The sequence below is a fragment of the Microtus oregoni genome, unplaced genomic scaffold, assembly GCF_018167655.1.
Source record: "Microtus oregoni isolate MIOR12 unplaced genomic scaffold, Mior012 000015F_ref0000493, whole genome shotgun sequence".
NCBI classification, from domain to species: domain Eukaryota; kingdom Metazoa; phylum Chordata; class Mammalia; order Rodentia; family Cricetidae; genus Microtus; species Microtus oregoni.
In genome coordinates, this window is record NW_024543074.1 from 27,665,507 (window position 1) to 27,684,357 (window position 18,851).

At 40.1% G+C, this 18,851-nt stretch overlaps 1 protein-coding gene across 3 annotated transcripts in view; it reads right to left on the reverse strand.

Moving 5' to 3' along the window:
* Rabep1 (rabaptin, RAB GTPase binding effector protein 1) overlaps positions 1 to 18,851 on the reverse strand; it is a 95,075-nt gene that overhangs the window by 64,790 nt on the left and 11,434 nt on the right. For all 3 annotated transcript variants that reach the window (XM_041664735.1, XM_041664734.1, XM_041664733.1), the window contains exon 2: positions 2,947 to 3,075. In XM_041664735.1, the coding sequence (XP_041520669.1) occupies positions 2,947 to 3,036 (90 nt within the window). In that variant the 5' untranslated portion in view covers positions 3,037 to 3,075. The remainder of the gene's footprint in view (positions 1 to 2,946; positions 3,076 to 18,851) is intronic.

Sequence of the window (18,851 nt, forward strand, 5' to 3'; positions counted from 1 at the left end):
TTCATGCCCGATGACCTAAATTTGATCCTAAAACCTGAGAAATGGTAGAAGCAGAGACTTAACTTCACGAAGGTGTCCTCTGACCTTTGTATGCATGCACTAGCACATGCACCCACTCCCACACACATAATAAAAGAGAAAACCTAAGAGCTTTATTTGAAAAAAAAGGGGGGTAATAGAAAACAAATTAAACAATCTTTCAAAACTAACTTCAAATTATTGAATAAAGAAAAACTAGGACACAGGTTCAATCGCCAGCATCCACAGGAAAGCTCACAGTTGTCTGTTAACACCAGTTCCAGGGGATCCTATATCCTCTTCTGAGCTCCATGGTCACTAGACATACATAGTACACAGACATATATGCAGGCAAAGCACCCATACATGTAAAAATAAATAAACAGATAAGTAAATAAATAAATAAATTTTAAGGTTTTTTTAAAGGCCAGGTGGTGGTAGTGATGCACACCTTTAATCCCAGCACTCAGGAGGCAAAGGCAGGTGGATCTCTGTGAGCTCAAGGCTAGCCTGGTCAATAAAACAATTTCTGGGACAGCTAGGGCTATAACACAGAGAAATCCTGTCTCAACAAACCAAAAATCAGGGCTAGAAAGATGGCTCAGTAGTTAAGAACACAGACTGCTCTTCCAGAGGACCTGGTTTCAATTCCCAGCACCCACATGGCAGTTCACAACTGTCTGTAATTCCAAGATCTGGAATACATGCAAGCAAAATATCAATGCACATAAAATGAAAAATAAATTTAAAAAAACCCTGAAGAATCTGTAGAGGATGATCAATATACTGAGGAAGGAGACGGCATTACCCACAACCATACTCAATTTGAACTTAGCATCAGAGAAATACCAGAAGGATCATATGTGTGTATGTGTGTGTGCACGTATGCATTAAATATATTTCCAGGTCATCTTGACAACACATCATTGCTCAGAGTCTACCTTAGAGACTAGGATACCTCAAGAATAGAATGCTTGCCTAGAATGTACATGGCTCCACATGTGATCTCCTGTACAGCAAGGAAAAAGGCGGGTACTCGTTGACAGAGGTTGCTGTCCTGCCCAGTCCCGAAGCTGTTCAGTCCCAAAGAAATGCACAGAGGCCTACATTAATTATAAACTGGTTGGCCTATTAGCTCAGGCTTCTTATTAACTAATTTTTACATCTTACAGTAACCCATAATTCTTGTCTGTGTGTTAGCCACATTGCTTGGTACCTTTTATCAGCAAGGCATTCTCATCTTGCTTCCTCTGTGTCTGGGTAACGACTGCAGACTGAGCCTTTCCTCTTCCTGGAATTCTCCTGTTCTGGCTGCCCCACTTATACTTCCTGCCTGGCTACTGGTCAATCAGCATTTTATTAAAATACAAATGACAAAACTTTACAGAGTACAAGACCATTGTCCCACAGCAGGTACTTAACAAATTTTCATGAGCATATGTAAAAGAACCAGAGAGCAGGAACACATCAACTTGGCAGAGTGTTTACTTGGCATGCAGAAGATCCTGGGTTCAATATCCAGCACCAGTTAAACACAGTAATCACTGCACATCTGTAACCCCAGTACTTGAGAATAGAGGCAGGAGGGTCAGGAAGTATCTAGGGCCAACCTGAGCTACATGAAACCCTAACCTGAAGAAAAGGATGGAAAAGGCAAGGGGAAAGGAAAGTGGGAAAGGGAAGAAGGGAAATAAAAGGAAGGGGAGGAAAAGAGGAGCCAAAGAAAATGAAAAGAAGGGGAGGGAGGAAATGAGGAGTACTGGGTTAAAAGAATGTGCCACCACACCTAGTTGCAAGCATAGTTTTGTTATAGAACTCTGACAAAATTATTTATTAAAAGACTTTCAAGCCCAAGATGTTACTTAGGAGTTTAAGATATAGCCTAGCATGCATGAAGCCTGGGTTCAAACTCGAGTACCAATCTAATGACCTGGCACTCAGGAGGTAAAAGCAGGAAAATCAGAACTTCAGGGTCACCCTCAGTTATGTTACTAGTTCAAGGCCAGTCTGGGACACACAGGACTCTATCTCAACCAAAAATTTTCAATTACAAAATACAAAAGACACTGCTTTAGACTAGTGACTCTCAAAATGTGCTACCTAAACCACTAATAACAACATCCCCAAGTAACTTGTTAAAAGTGCGAATTATGGGATCCTAGAGTCCTAGTAAATCACAAACTCTGAAGCTGAATCACCTTGGAAGCTTGTTAAAACACCAACCATCCGACCCCCAGACCCACATCCCAGTTTCTGACTCAGCAAATGTGAGCTATGACCCAAATGTGTGCGTGCACTCCTAAGAAGTTTCCCAGGTAAGCTTGATGCTACTGCAGCTGTTCTAGAACGACACCATGGAAACCATCTTTCTACTGCTTCTAGGCCAACAGCTAAAATCTAAACACCTCCCCTGACCCTCCTAAAACAGATCCCATCAGAGACATTTTACTTAAACACTCAACTTTAACAACTGATAACACAATGACTCTACATGTTTTTCTCACCTTCAATTCAATCAACCTAAAAGACCACATGAATTTTGCTCCCATTGTATGCCCAGCACCTAAATGCAATGTATTCCACAAAGCAAGTACTCAACAGTGAAATGTCAGTTTCAACAAAGCATAGCCAGGGACTACAGTGTTAAGAGCAGCCAACTACAACTAAATACCACCAATGTCAGAAAACAAACAAATCTTAATGATGCATTTTCCAATTGTTCCCCAACTATACTGAGAACCCTAGTTCCAAAAAGCATTATTTTTATTATTTCACACATACACACATACACACACACACACACACACACACACACACACGGTTTATTCAATCACACACACACACAAAAAAAAACCCAGTGTACTATCAGAAACTTAACATTTAAGACAGTTTTGGCAGGGGAGTTGGGAAAGAGACTGGTGAACTTACCCTCTTTAGCCAAATATAGCTCCTTAAATTTTGCTCTCTTTTGATTAAATTCTTGCTCAAGCTGCTGCTGTGCACGTAAAAATTCTGCATTAATTTTTTCCAATTCTGCTACCCGTTGCTGAAGAGAAACTGGAAAAAGAAATACTAGTTAACAATAATAAATTTGAAGCCGGGTGGTGGTGGCGCACACCTTTAATCCCAACACTCGGGAGGCTGAGGCAGGCGGATCTCTGTGAGTTCGAGGCCAGCCTGGTCTACAAGAGCTACAGGCTCCAAAACCACAGAGAAACCCTGTCTCGAAAAAAATAAAAAAATAATAATAATAAATTTGTTTACATATAAGTTTTTTTTTTTTAAAGGTTTTTTTTTTTAAATATTTATTTATTTATTATGTATACAATATTCTGTCTGTGTGTATGCCTGCAGACCAGAAGAGGGCACCAGACCTCATTCCAGATGGTTGTGAGCCACCATGTGGTTGCCGGGAATTGAACTCAGGACCTTTGGAAGAGCAGGCAATGCTCTTAACCACTGAGCCATCTCTCCAGCCCCTACATATAAGTTTTAAGAACAAACTAGTCACTCAGTTAAATACTGTTAGATACATATGGAACTAGTAGGGAAGCTGAAACCCATTATATTCCAGGAAACTAATTTTTTTAAGAAGCCAGACACTTCTATTAGACTGTGATACACATACTGTGAATGAGTCATATAAAATGAAACAGAATCACAGAGAACAAAGCCAATTTCAGTATAGGAGCTCCCAACGCTCTTTAGAACACTGACAAAATGTTAATCCATGGTTGGAATTGTTAAATATTGACTTAGTTAAACTACTTATCCCAACGCTAACCCCACTGTCAATGTTGCTACTTCCTGTTTCTTTGTGATGAGCAAAATTTAATGTGCTTCCTGGCTAGGAAAGCCACAGCTGGAACTATTCTTCCAGTTCCAGAAGACCCATTACATTACATGGAAATTGTTACCATATGGAAAGGACAAAACCTGTGGTTCTGTGTCACAACCCCAATACTGGCAGATCATCTGATTTCAGATAAGTGTTGGCTACAGTCTGGCAAAATGTAGACATATTCCTTACAAAGGGGCTCAAGATTTGGGTCTCAACTGTCTATTCTGGTCAAGGTAAGGGCTGTTTTGGTCAAAACACAAAGCCTTGACTCAGCCTTAAGGCTATCAATATAATCCCTTCAGGAGATATTTATCAGCATTAGCCAATTACTATCCAGTCTACTGTACACCACCACAAACCCTGGTGATCTGCCTATCTCTGAGCCACTCCTTACCCTCAAGCCACAGATCAATTCACAACCAATTTTATAATACAGATAGAAAACGCTAAAAAAGTATACCAATGGTTAGAACTATAGCTCATTTCCTTCATATTCTTTTCAAAGTTCTCTGAAATAAGGATATATTTCTCTAGCAAATTCTAAACTAAACCTTGTATTAGTTTAGTCCCACACCCCTAGGCTAGCATCACTATTGATAGTTTTAGTACAAATGGAAGAGGAAAAGACACTTTGAGCTCCGTGTTACTAAAGGTTCACCACAGTTAGACAATGACACCCGACCATCTGAGAACTTTCTTTTCTTTTCTTTTCTTTTCTTTCTTTCTTTCTTTTTTTGAGAAAAAGGAGGTGGTAGAATATATCAAGAGGCAGCCATGTAGAATATATGAAGGGTAACTTTGGAAAGAAGTAATCATCTAAAATCATAAGGAAATTTAGTCCCTGAGTTCCTTATTTCTGCTAGTACTTATTGCTAAATCCTAATGGTTAAATAGCTTTCCCACATAACACTAAAATTACTGACACTTCTGACTACTACAAAGATAAACAAGGCCTCTGAAAATGAAGGAAACATAACATACCCGTACTTCAAAATATATTTTTAAAAATACTATGTAATGCAGCAATTTAAAATACATGAAAAGAGAAAGAAGACCCTTCACTCACACTTTTTCCTACATCCTATCCCACCCATAGCTTCATCAAACCACCAACATGCACAAAGGTTCATGCTATTCACCGTTATAGTTATAAATAAAACTAATGAATCAACAAAATTTAAAAAAAAAACCTTAAAATTACAGCCAAAGCCTGGCATGGTTTGTACCTGTAAGTCCAGCACCTGCGAGTCTGAAGAAGGAGGGTTACCATGAGTTTGAAGCTAGCCTGGACTACAGAGTGAGACACTTACACAAATTAATTTTTTTAAAAAAATATGTTTTTCAGCCAGGCGGTGGTGGCACACGCCTTTAATCCCAGCACTCGGGAGGCAGAGGCAGGCAGATCTCTGTGAGTTCGAGACCAGCCTGGTCTACAAGAGCTAGTTCCAGGACAGGTTCCAAAACCAGAGAGAAACCCTGTCTCGAAAAACCAATAAATAAATAAATAAACCAAAATAAAATAAAATATGTTTTTCAGCAAAACCTTGTACTTTCACTAGTCCCTAACTCACCCTGGCTCTGACCCATACAGTTCAAATCCAAGTCCACACCCACAAATCTGACTGGCTCTCTCCACTCTTTAAGAAAGATTGCAATTCCAGGATCCTTGAGGGTGTACCAATAACTCCCTTATTTTCATCCTGTTCTTGTATAACTTTCAAAAGAATCTATCTCAAGTACTCCAAGCATATTGCATTTTTACAAAACAGAAAAGCCAAGATAACTGCTTTTCACAAGCATGCTTATACTGTCACACCTAGGAAAGTCAATTTACCCCAAACAGACAAAAGTTTACAAATAAGTGTATCATAATGTATTAGCAAACAACAATGAAATCAAACTGAAATGTTCATCAAATGGAAGTGCTATATTATTTTTCTAACATGGTGACTAAATAGTTCACTGTGATTAGAATATAGTTCAAAAAGTAATTAACATGGAACATAGGGAAAAATGACAAATGTTAGCTGTCATTTTAAAACTAAAAGTATTTAATGGGTAAAGAAATACAGAGATGGCCAGGCAGGGGTTGTTGCTGCTCCATGAGACCGCAGGGCGGGGGGGGAACCCCCATATTTTAAGAATAACAAGGGTGGTACACGCCTTTGATCTCAGTACTCAGGAGGCAGAGGCAGGCAAATCCTGAGTTCAAGGCCAGCCTGGTCTACACAGCAAGTTCCAGGACATCCAGGAATACACAGAGAAATCCTGTCTCAAAACCCATACCACCCCAAAAAGAAAAAAAAAATACAGAGATCAAGTTACTCTGTAGCCACAAAAGACTAAAAGTTACTTCTGACCTGATAATTCTTACTAAGTTCCATGCTTACTGACATCCAGGTCAAAACCCTCCCTGCTATACACAAACTAGTGTTACCACCACCTTCCAACAATACTGAATCTTTGGGAGTTAGCCACATAGAGTTTCAGTTCATCAGCTTTCACACACACAGCCCAAACATTATTAAGAGGGAAATCGTCTGATGCCAAGGCCACCTCATTCGTTTGCTGACTTGCTTGCTTATTTATTTATTTACTTATCAATTAATCAAGCACAGGAAGAGGGGAAGGACAGGGTCTCATTACAGCCAGCCCAGGCCAATCTAGATTTGTTATGTTACCAAGGCTGACCTGGAATTCAGTAATCCAGCTGTCACATACTTGGATTAAAGGTGTTTGCCATGCCACCATGACAAGCCTCTGTGGCTTCATTCATTCATTCATTTTGGTTTTTCAAGAGAGCAGCTACTTTTAATGCTTGCCATCCAAAGAGAAAAATGACTGCCACTTACTCAAAATGTCTGAATTAAGAAATAATAATACGGCACCAAAGCTACAGAGAAACCCTGTCTCGAAAAACCTAAAAAAAAAAAGAAAGAAATAATAATAAAGGGAGGAAAATAAAATCATAAATAAGGAAAAGATCCAATAATTCTCACATATTTGATCTTTCCTAGTCTTCCTGTTGTTTACTGAGACAGTCTCAACTCTTAGCCCTCTTTCTTTTTCTCCCAAGCGTTGGAATTGCAAGAGTGGACCATCATCACCTTGTCTAACTTAATTTTCCCTAATTTTGATATGAAAGAATGAGCAATAACTTAAAACTCCAAGTTGTGCCCTACTATATACGTCTAAAAAAGAAAATATTAAGTTCAATGAAAAATGAGAAAGAGGGAAAAAGCAATCTGGATCAAATTTTACTGTAACTGGAAACGTTTGTCTGAAGATTTTCCTCAATGCAGGAAGGAACGGGGAGGGAGAATCTGAACACTCCCTGAAACCACAAGTCTTGACTTGTACTGTCGTCGGATCTTTAAATGAAAGTACTACAGGGTGTGCGCTCACAATTCAGCTATTCACAAGTCTAGGACAAGCGGACCACTTCAGAGAAGGAGTTCAAGTCCAACTGGGCGACAAGGCAAGACCTTGTAAGAAAGAAGGGAGGAAAGGAAAGAAGGGAAGGAGGGTGAGGGGGGAGAAAAAGCATAAAATGAAATTATTAGGTATGGTAGGTATATCCATTTAATGGGATACCAAAGCCATAAAATGGATATAGTAAATGAAATGAACAAAATACAAAATTACATATGGTACAATATAAACCATGTAAAACTATAAAACAGACTGGAAGGAATATGCTAGGTCATGGCAGTGGACAAAGTAGCCAGGCCACACATTTGCCACACATAACTAGGAAAAGAAGCTCCTGCCAACATCAGCCTAGATCGTGGCATGCAGCCATCAGGAGTTGGCAGAGCAGAAATTCTCTAGGCAACTTGGAAGGGTAATGCATATGGCCAAGGACATCCTGAGGGAAACAAGGCTGCATTCTGATGAGCTGAACTAGGTACCAGAGTTGAAATGTAAGATACCCAGCAGACCACAGAGCTCAAGGAAGAATGTACAAACAGCAATAATAAGAGCGGCAAATACATCACAAAAAAACACAGAAGTAAAGTCAACACTTGGGGTTAAAGAGATGGCTCAGGGATTAAGATTATTACATGCTCTGAGAGAGTCAGTTCCCAGCATCCCCATGGAGATTCAAAACCCTCTGTAATGTAACTCCAGACCCAGGGGATCTGATGTTCTCTTCTGATCTCCTTGGGTCAGGCACATACAGGGTGCACATACACACATGCAAGCAAAAAATTCAAACACATAAAATAAGTAAATCTAAAAAAAGAAATAAGCCAGTTGGTGGTGGTGCACACCTTTCATCTCAGCACTTGGGAGGCAGAGGCAAATGGATCTCAGTGAGTTCAAGGTCAGCTTGGTCTACAAAGCAAGTTCCAGGACAGCTACATAGATAAACCCTGTCTGGAAAAAAACAAAATTAAAACAAATAAGCAACATAAAAATAAATAAAAAATAAACCTCCTATGTTGGGTTAAAGGTATAGCTCCGTTAGCAGAGTGCATGCCTAACACGCACACATCCTTGGATGTTACCAGAACCCAAGATACTGAGCATGGTGGCAGAAGCCTGTAATCCCAGTGCTTGGGAAGTGAACGCAGAAGTACAAATTCAAGGCTAGCCTTGCCCATGCAGCAAGTTTAAGACCAGCATGAATTATAAGAGACTATGTCAAAAAAGAAAAACAAGAAAAAAATGTGTGTTAGCTAGTCACGGTTAAGTCTACCACTAAGAAGGCTGAGGAAAGCTCAAAAGTCCATGCCACCCTGAGCTATATTTTGGGACCCTGTCTCAAACAAACAAAATCTTGAAAGGGGGGACGATGGTTCATAGGTAAAAGTACTTGGTACACAAGCATGAGGACCTGAGCTCAAATCTCTGGCACCTGCATAAAAGAACCAAAAATTTTAACATTTGAAGACAAATAAAACAACGCTTATGTTGTTTACCATAACTGAACCTAGGTCCTCTGCACAGGGGCTCTGGTACACATTTTTACAAAATGGTCATGAATTCCTGACCATGGGAGACTTGGTAAAGAGGCCTTCTTCCAGGTCAGGTGGCAGTGAGCATAGCTCCTCCTCAACTCTCACGTAGCAGTTGTCAATGCCAGGCATCTCCTGAAACACGACGTCTGCATGACGCCAGTGCCTCTGGGAACAGAGGTGCAGTACACCAGCAGAGCTGCACCAAGATGTTACCTTCGCACAGGGCAGTATGAGACACACAGGTCATAATCCTCTAAAGCCTCCTTACGAAAGGACAATGAGGAGACTAGCCAAGATGGCTCTCGGAGATGGTAGCTTTCTTTGGCCATCGTTATCTATGATGGTGACAAATGTCTGCACCTGGTCTGCTGGCCAGCTCAGCCTGCTTCTTCTACACTAGCATGATCTCAAAACTTCACTCAATGGGCAGAAATACATGTTCAAGGACTTGTACCTCTCTCAGATGAGACAGCCCAACTTGCTAACAAGACTCTAGGCTCTCACACTATTTCTAGAAGTTTACCCATGTAAATAGTAACACAGGGTGATGTGCCAAAAGCTGGGGAGGCAAAGACAGGAGGATCCTTGAATTCAGTACTGGCTAGCCTAGCTGGTGAGCTCCGAGCCAAAGAGAGATCCTATATCAAAGAAGACAGACACATTACAGAGGATGATACTCACATGCACACACGCAAATATTTAAAAATAAAAAAATAAAAATCCAGGAAAGGGCTGAGAGCTCAGGGGATAAAAGTGCTTGCCACACAAGCCTGACAACCTAAGTCTGATCTCTGGAACCCACAAAAACCAGATGTGGTTGTTTGTATCCATAATCTCAGCACTCCTAATTTGAGATAAGGAAACAGAAAAACGGGCTGGAAGCACACTAACCGACCAGGTAGAGTATACAGAGCAGCAGAAGCAGGAGAAGCCCTGCTTCAGGAGTGTGCAGTAAGAGCACCAGCTCCCAAAAGCTGTCTTCTGGCTCCTACATGTGCACCAAGGTGCACATCATCATCATCATATTTACAGTCCAAGAGGGGGCGAGACTTATAAATGAAATCCTATCCATCAGCAACCATGGTATGTGTAAGGCGGCTCATCTACATATTAATGTCTTCCACTTTTTTTTTTTTTTCGAGACAGGGTTTCTCTGTGGCTTTTTGGAGCCTGTCCTGGAACTAGCTCTGTAGACCAGGCTGGTCTCGAACTCACAGAGATCCACCTGCCTCTGCCTCCCGAGTACTGGGATTAAAGGCGTGCGCCACCATCGCCCGGCTGTCTTCCACTTTTTTGCTAGTTTGGTTTAGCTTTGAGATGGCTTTCAGGCCCTAGTTGTCCTGAAACTCAGAGATCTACCTGCCTCTGTCTCCTGAGTGCTGGGATTAAATGCATTAGTTTAAGGTTAATTATTTTTATGTCTCATTATTTGTGTTTGAGGATTTAAGTTTAAATCAGCTAAAAAACAATGTACTCACATAACATCAATTCTCCATCACTCTAGATACACAATTCATAAATGAGAATTGTTAATAAAAAACTATCTCACATCAATTCCTTTCATATAAAATAATTGGTTTAGGATAATCTGAAGTTACTATCATTTACAAGAACAAAAGCCTGCTGCAACATAAGCTACTCTTCAGAACCATGTCTAATTAAATTGTAAGACAAATCAATTTCCCTGTATGCATCTAACACAGAAAATGCAAAATGACATTTTTATTCTCTCTACATTTGTGCTATAGCAAGACTACACTGTAGTATCAATTCTACATTAGGAATTACTTAACAGAAGTTCATAAATAAATAATAATAACACAAAGGTTATATTTTATTTACAAGGAAATTGAATGCATTATTTATGAACTTTTCAGAACTATCAAGGTCATAGGTAGAGAGAGATTACAATTTTGATAAATAGCTATCATTCTGCTTACATGTAGGTGAAGATTTATCTAAGGATGGGAACATGAAAACTAAAAAAGTTTCAAGGAAAAAACACAGATGTTAACATTTGCTGGGTAGGGAAAATCTCAGTACTACAAAAGATGATGATTATAACAGGCATTAACAATTAAGAATCTCCTATTTGTTGGGCATTGGTGGTGCACACCTTTAAGTCCAGCACTCAGGAGGCAGAAGCAGATGGCTCTCTATAAAGTTTAAGGCTAGCCTTGCTTACTACATAGCTTGCTCCAGGCCAGTCAGGGATACATAATGAGACCCCCCTTCTCAAACTAAACAAACAAACAAAGAATCCCATATTTATTAGGCATAGCAAAACAGTTAAAGAAACAAGCTCTGGGATTGAATATGAATCTAAGGCTCTCATCTCTGAAAGCGAGAACTAATGTTAGTACAATCTACCTTTCCAGGCTACATTTCAAGGCAAATGGCTATGTGGCAATCAATAACAAAAGTCTTAAATACTAGGCAATTTCTCCACAAGGAATCTGTCCTAGGGAAGAGATCATGGATATGTGTGTAAAGATATCATTCCAGAAGTACTGATACCCTCCTTCGTCTACAGTCTCACTTCCCAAAGTTTCCAGTACCAGTGGTCAAAGAATCATATGGAAAACACAGAAACAACTCATGAGTTTTAAACTGTAAACTCTTTGAGTAGCATAAAGAACTCACACCCTCCCACTCCGGCCTACAGGATGTGCATCGTCTTTGTCCCCCATATCCACACACTGTATGCTACCCACATGTTACTTGGGCAGCTATTATCACATGCTTCTGCTCATATAGCCCCTAATTTACCTCATAAAGTTGTCAAAGCAAAAAGTAGTATGTTGGCAATTTATGGGAGCGAAAGGGAAGTAGCAAAATGTTGCCTTTAGGCAAAAGACTAAAACAAGATATTTTGAGAGAGCTAGAGACCACATTTACCCAACTATTACATTTACCCAATTATTATACTATATAATTGTTGTTTTACAATCGGTTACTATTAACCTCATACTGTGCCTAATCTGTATTTTAACATAGGTATATATGCATAAGGGAAAAGAAACAGACACTATATTGAACTCATTATTACTCATTTTTTTTGTTTTTGGTTTTTTCCAGACAGGGTTTCTCTGTAGCTTTGGAGCCTGTCGTGGAACTAGCTATTGTAGACCAGGCTGTCCCAGAACTCAGAGATCCGCCTGCCTCTGCCTCCCGAGTGCTGGGATTAAAGGTGTGCGCCACCACAGCCTGGCTCGGGTTCTCACTTTTGACCAAACATCCCAGAGTCATTGGATATAGGGATGTCTGGGGGCTGAGGTCTCACTTTTGACCAAACACATATAAAAGATATAAAATTTTTTAAAAGAATACTGAAACTTAACCACTACTTTTTTTTTGTTTGTTTTTGTTTTTGTTTTTCGAGACAGGGTTTCTCTGTGGTTTTGGAGACTGTCCTGGAACTAGCTCTTGTAGACCAGGCTGGTCTCAAACTCACAGAGATCCACCTGCCTCTGCATCCAGAGTATTGGGATTAAAAACGTGCGCTACCAAGCCCAGCTTCTACTCAACTTTCATTTATTCAACTCAGAAGCAGGAAGGATGCCACTTTTAAAAAGATTAAAGAAGACGGGCAGTGGTGCTGCACACCTTTAGTCCCAGCAATGGGGAGGCAGAGCAGGCAGATTTCTCTAAGTTCAAGGCCAGCCTGGTCTACAAAGCACATGACAGGACAGCCAGGACAGTTACACAGAGAAACTCTGTCTTGAAAAACCACCCACACACACACACACACACACACACACACACACACACACACGAGACTGAAGGATTTCTTAATACAATTAATACACTTATATTAATATAGTAATTGTAAAGATGCAAGGGTTGAAGAAACAGCTCAGCAGTCAAAAGAGCACACTGCTCTTGCAGAGGTCAGGAGCTCAGTTCTTAGCACCCATGTCTGGTGACTCACAACCTCCTTTAACTTAACTGCAGCTCTCTGGAATCAATGCTCTCTTCTGGCCTCCACAGGCACCTATGCTTTCATGTGTACAGACACAGATAAACATAAAATAAAAAATAAAATCTTGAACAAACACACACAGAAAACTTATTTATTGTCCTAAGTTAATAACCCAATGAAAACATGTTTTCCTTCTTATACACATTACTAGGAGTCAAAGCTAGGGTCCCAGTGCATAATGTTTCAAAGTTTTGTCTTTGATAAGAAGGACACAGTGGGTAAAAACATATGTATTCACACTGAACTTTATCTGAATAAATAAATATTCAAGAAAACTTCAAAGAATGATTAAGAATTTTTGGCTCTTTTAATACTAAAACATTACGAAGTAGAGAAAAACAATAAATGTAACTGTGCAGTATGACTACAGTATCATCACCTGAATACTGAATTAATCCTGTATGATGAAAAAACAATAGCTAGCCATTTATCTAATTCCTTACATCAAAATAAAATCTCATAATCAAATATTTAAAAGTAAACAGTAGAAAATAGCAGACAGAACATAAACTTTGATGTCCCAAAGAAAAACACTAATAATCGAATCACATAAAATTGAAAATGTTCCCACATACCAATACATCTAAGTCAAAAAAACAAGGTGGCAGAAAAGTTTGCTGTTCTTGTTGCACATAACAAAGGTCAGTTTCTCCACACAGAAAAAGACTCAGGTTCAATGTCATATATGGCTATGAACACTTCACACCCTAAGTGCCAGACCTTCCTGGAAAAAAACTTGGTATTAGCCAGGTGGTCCACACCTTTCATCATAGCTCTCAGAAGGCAGAGACAGGCAGAAGTCTGTGAGTTCTAGGCCAGCCTGGTCTACAGAGCAAGTTCCAGGATAGGCAGGGCTACATAAAGAAACCCTGCCTCACCCACTTACTGGGAGAAGATCTTCACCAACCCCGCAACTGACAAAGGTCTGATCTCCAAAATATATAAAGAACTCAAGAAACTAGACCGTAAAAGGCTAATCAATCCAATTATAAAATGGGGCACTGAGCTGAACAGAGAATTCTCAACAGAAGAACTTCAAATGGCCAAAAGACACTTAAGGTCATGCTCAACTTCCTTAGCGATCAGGGAAATGCAAATCAAGACAACTTTAAGATACCATCTTACACCTGTCAGAATGGCTAAAATAAAAAACACTAATGATAGCCTTTGCTGGAGAGGTTGTGGAGAAAGGGGTACACTCATCCATTGCTGGTGGGAATGCAAACTTGTGCAACCACTCTGGAAAGCAGTGTGGCAGTTTCTCAGGAAATTCGGGATCAACCTACCCCTGGACCCAGCAATACCACTCTTGGGAATATACCCAAATTTTTGTTGTATATCATACAACAAAAGTATATGCTCAACTATGTTCATGGCAGCATTGTTTGTAATAGCCAGAACCTGGAAACAACCTAGATGCCCTTCAATGGAAGAATGGATGAAGAAAGTATGGAATATATACATATTAGAGTATTACTCAGCAGTAAAAAACAAGGACTTCTTGAATTTTGCATACAAATGGATGGAAATAGAAAACACTATCCTGAGTGAGGTAAGCCAGACCCAAAAAGAGGAACATGGGATGTACTTACTCATATTTGGTTTCTAGCCATAAATAAAGGACATTGAGCTTATAATTCACGATCCTAGAGAAGCTAAATAAGAAGGTGAATCCAAAGACAAACATATAGGCATCCTCCTGAATATTAACCTTCATCAGGCAATGAAAGGAGACAGAGACAGAGACCCACATTGGAGCACCGAACAGAAATCTCAAGGTCCAAATCAGGAGCAGAAGGAGAGGGAGCACGAGCAAGGAACTCAGGACTGCGAGGGGTACACCCACACACTGAGACAATGGGGATGTTCTATCGGGAACTCACCAAGGCCAGCTGGCCTGGGTCTGAAAAAGCCTGGGATAAAACCGGACTTGCTGAACATAGCGGACAATGAGGACTACTGAGAACTCAAGAACAATCAATGGCAATGGGTTTTTGATCCTACTGCACGTACTGGCTTTGGGGGAGCCTAGGCAGTTTGGATGCTCACCTTACTAACCTGGATGGAGGTGGGCGGTCCTTGGACTTCCCACAGGTCAGGGAACCCTGATTGCTCTTCGAGCTGATGAGGGAGGGGGACTTGATCGGGGGAGGGGGAGGGAAATGGGAGGCGGTGGCGGGGAGGAGGCAGAAATCCTTAATAAATAAATTTAATGAAAATAAAATAAGAAGCTCCAAGACACAAAAAAGAAACCCTGCCTCAAAAAATAAATGAAATGAAATAAAAACTTGCTACTTGCATTAAAATGTTTAAATGTGCACAACAGAAATGCCACTCAAAGACATGAACAAGAACATGTGAAGATAAGCAGTGCACAAGGATACTCACTACAGAACTGGGATGGCACAAATACCATGAAGAGAAAGTTTTCTAAATTACAGTGTATCAACATCAACAAAAATGAATGATTTTAAAATGTTCACAAATGGGTGTAGAAGCAAGAACCTGTTGCCTCAACACATGGCAGAGTAAGGCAGAAGGACCATTTGACTCCTGTACTCAGAAACTTAGTGAGGTCAAGTTTTAACAAACAAAAGATAGAAATAATGACATAATAATCTGGTGGTTTATAGCTTTTTAATCTGTGTGTGTGTGTGTGTTTTGCTTTCACGTATGTGTACCATATGTATGCCTGGTGCCCAAGGAGCCAGAAGTAGGCATGAAAACCTCTGAAAGTGGAGCTACAGTTGTGAGCCACTGTGTGTAGGCAGACATTTCTGTCCGGCCACCTCCCAAATAATCACATGGAGATTTCTTTTTTTTTTTAATTTATTTATTATGTATACAACTTTCTGCCTCCACACGCCAGAGGAGGGCGCCAGATCTCTTTACAGATGGTTTGGAGCCACCATGTGGTTGCTGGGAATTGAACTCAGGATCTCCAGAAGAGCAGACAGTGCTCTTAACCTCTGAGCCATCTCTCCAGCCCCTGGAGATTTCTTATTAATTATAAAAGCTTGGTCATTGCTTATGCTTGTTACTAACTAGCTCTTATAACTTAACTCATTAACCGTTTGTCTTTTTGTGAACTGTCATCCTAACTAAAGTGAAACGTTATCTCACTATGGTTTTATCTTTGTATTCCTTGACTAGTGATACAAAGAATTTTCTCACCAGCCACACGTATGTGTTCTTTTAAGAAAAGTCTGTTCAAATATTTTGTCCTTTTTTAATTAGGTTGTTTTCTTACTACTAAGCTCCTTATATTTGGGGAGTATTAATCTTCAACCAAATGCATCACGTCTGGATATTGCCTCCCATCTGTAAACTTCCTCCTTCACTCTACTGATTTCCTCTGCTGCATAGCTTTGTAATTAGGTGTAATCTCTTTTACCTGCTTTTGCTTTCATCGCCTGTGCTTTTGAGGTTATATCCCAAACAGATCATTGCCCAGAGAAACGTGGGTATTTTCTTCTAAGTTTTCTTGTAGCAGTTTCAAAACTTTGTCTTACATTTAGGTCTTTGATCTACTTTCCGTTTATTTTTCTTTATGGTGTGACATAAGGAAATACAGTTGCCTCTAACTTCCATTGAAGCAACAACTATCTTTTGTTAGTTGTTATGTTGGTTTTTATGGTTTTTTGAGTTTTTTTTTTATTTTGTCTTTGTTTTTTTTGGTTTGGTTTTGTGTGTGTGTGTGGTTTTTCTAGACAGTAGCTAGGAGCCAGTCCTCGAACTCACTCTGTATACCAGGCTGGCCTCAAACTCACAGAGATCTGCCTGCCTCTGCCTCCTGAGTGCTGGAATTAAAGGCATGTGCCACCACTGCCTGGCTATTATTATGTTCTTACCACCTTAGTGGCTATAATAGTATGGATTTAAGAATATGGATTGATTTGTGTCTGGTTTGTTGTATGTTCTGGTGTTGGGGATTGAACCCAACTCCTCGCACATGCTAGGCAAGAACCTACATTCATCCCAAGCCTATGGGTGTTTTTGCACTAATCCCATGCTGATCTAATTACAATAGTTTTATAATGTTAAATATAATACTGGAGTGGCAGCAGATGATACCAGAAGATGACATATCTTAAGGAATGAGGTTTATTAGGAGAAAGGGCCTCCAGTTCATGATCTGGCCTCAAGGTAGTAGGAAGCCCATTAGAAAGGAAAGGGTTCAAACTATGCAGGAAGTCATGACAGGGCCTTAAAAGAAAGGAAATTTCCCTTTAATTCCTGGAGAAAAGGTTCATTAAGAAGAGAGCAAGAGAGATGGCTCAGCAGTTAACAACACTGGCTGCTCTTCCAGAGGACCAAGGTTCAATTCCCAACACCTACATGGTAGCTCACAACTGCCTGTAACTCCAGTTCCAGGGTATCTGACATCCTCATGCAGGAAAAACACCAATGCACATAAAAAAAATTTAAAAAAAAAAAAGCTTGTTAAAAGAGTACATGCTGCTCTTCCAGAGGTTCCAAGTTCAGGTCCCAGCACTTATGTCTAGCACCTCACAACCACCTATTAACTCCAGCTTCAAAGAATCCAGCACTACATGCATGAGTACAAACATGGAAACAAATCGAGAGAGAGAGAGAGAGAGAGAGAGAGAGAGAGAGAGAGAAAGCGCGTGCGCACACGAGCCAGGTGGCAGTGGTGCAGGCCTTTAAACCTAGAACTTTCAAGGACAGTTTAGTCTACAGAGTGAGTTCCAGAACAGCCAGGACTACATGGGAAAACCCTGTCTCAACACCCTCCCCTCAAATAGAATAAGAGATGGATAGTCACCACTAGGAGTATGGGGTAGAAATCAAAGAACTTCTCTAGCAGGACCCACTGATAAGAGTCTCCAGAGAAACCCCTGAACAGAGATCCCTGTCTTGTTTAATATACATACATTTTAGAGGCTGGTGGGAGTGCTACATGACATGATTTAGTTCAGCACGGGTCACGTGACAAAGAGCATGAAAGAATCAGATGTAAATGAAGAGTTGTCAAGTCACAGTAGATTGTTTCTTAACTCTTTCCCAGGGAGCTACAGGTGGGTGTGGCCATCTCTTTAGGCTGTGGGAAACAGCCTTAAGAACGACCACTGTAAAGTGGCAATATGTAGTATATTTTGAAATCAGGTAAGATAATGCTGATTTTCTTTTTACTCAAGACCGATTGATTACTCAGAGATTTCACAGGTTCCCTGCAAATTTTAGGACTTTTTTTCCTATTTCTCTAATGAACACCATTGGTATTTTGATGGCTACAAAGAATAACTAGAAGCTTCCAGCAGTGTAGACAAAGTTGTTTTTTTTCCCTCAAGACAAGGTTTCTCTAAGTAGCATTGGCTATCTTGTAGACCAGGGTTGGCCTCGAACTCAGAGATTCACCTGCCTCTGCCTCCCTAGAGCTGGGATTAAAGGTATGCACCACCACTGCCAGAATTTTTATTGTTTTTGTTTTTTAATGTGTTAAACACAACAGTGTTAATCCTTCCAACTCATGAACATTGGATACTCTCATTTATTTGTACCCTCTTTCATCAAAGTCTTGTACATCAAAGTCTTGTAATTTTTAGTTTTGAGATAGCTCCCCTCCTTTGCTCTTATTATCTTTTTTGGTTTTGTTTTGTTTTTCAAAACAGGGTTTCTATGTAGGTTTGGAACCTGTCCTGGAACTAGCTCTTGTAGACCAGGCTGGTCTCCAACTCACAGAGATCCGCCTGCCTCTGCCTCCAGAGTGCTGGGATTGAAGATGTGCGCCACCATTACTCAGTTTCTATTATTATTTTCTATAGCTATTATAAGTGAAATTTGTTTTCTTCAAGATAGAGGGAAGTGCATAAAAATACGACAGGCTTTTTGTTTGTTTAGGGTAAGAAGCTATTTTTTTTCTTTCCTGTTCACTGATTTTTGCAGTGTGAGAGATTAAATCTACAACTCTCAACTGCACATACTATATCACTGAGTTAGCTCCCCACCCTCACTTCTATTATGTTGATTTTATATCCTGCACATGAATTTGTTCTGTTTATGTGTGTCATCTTCAGAGTTTTCT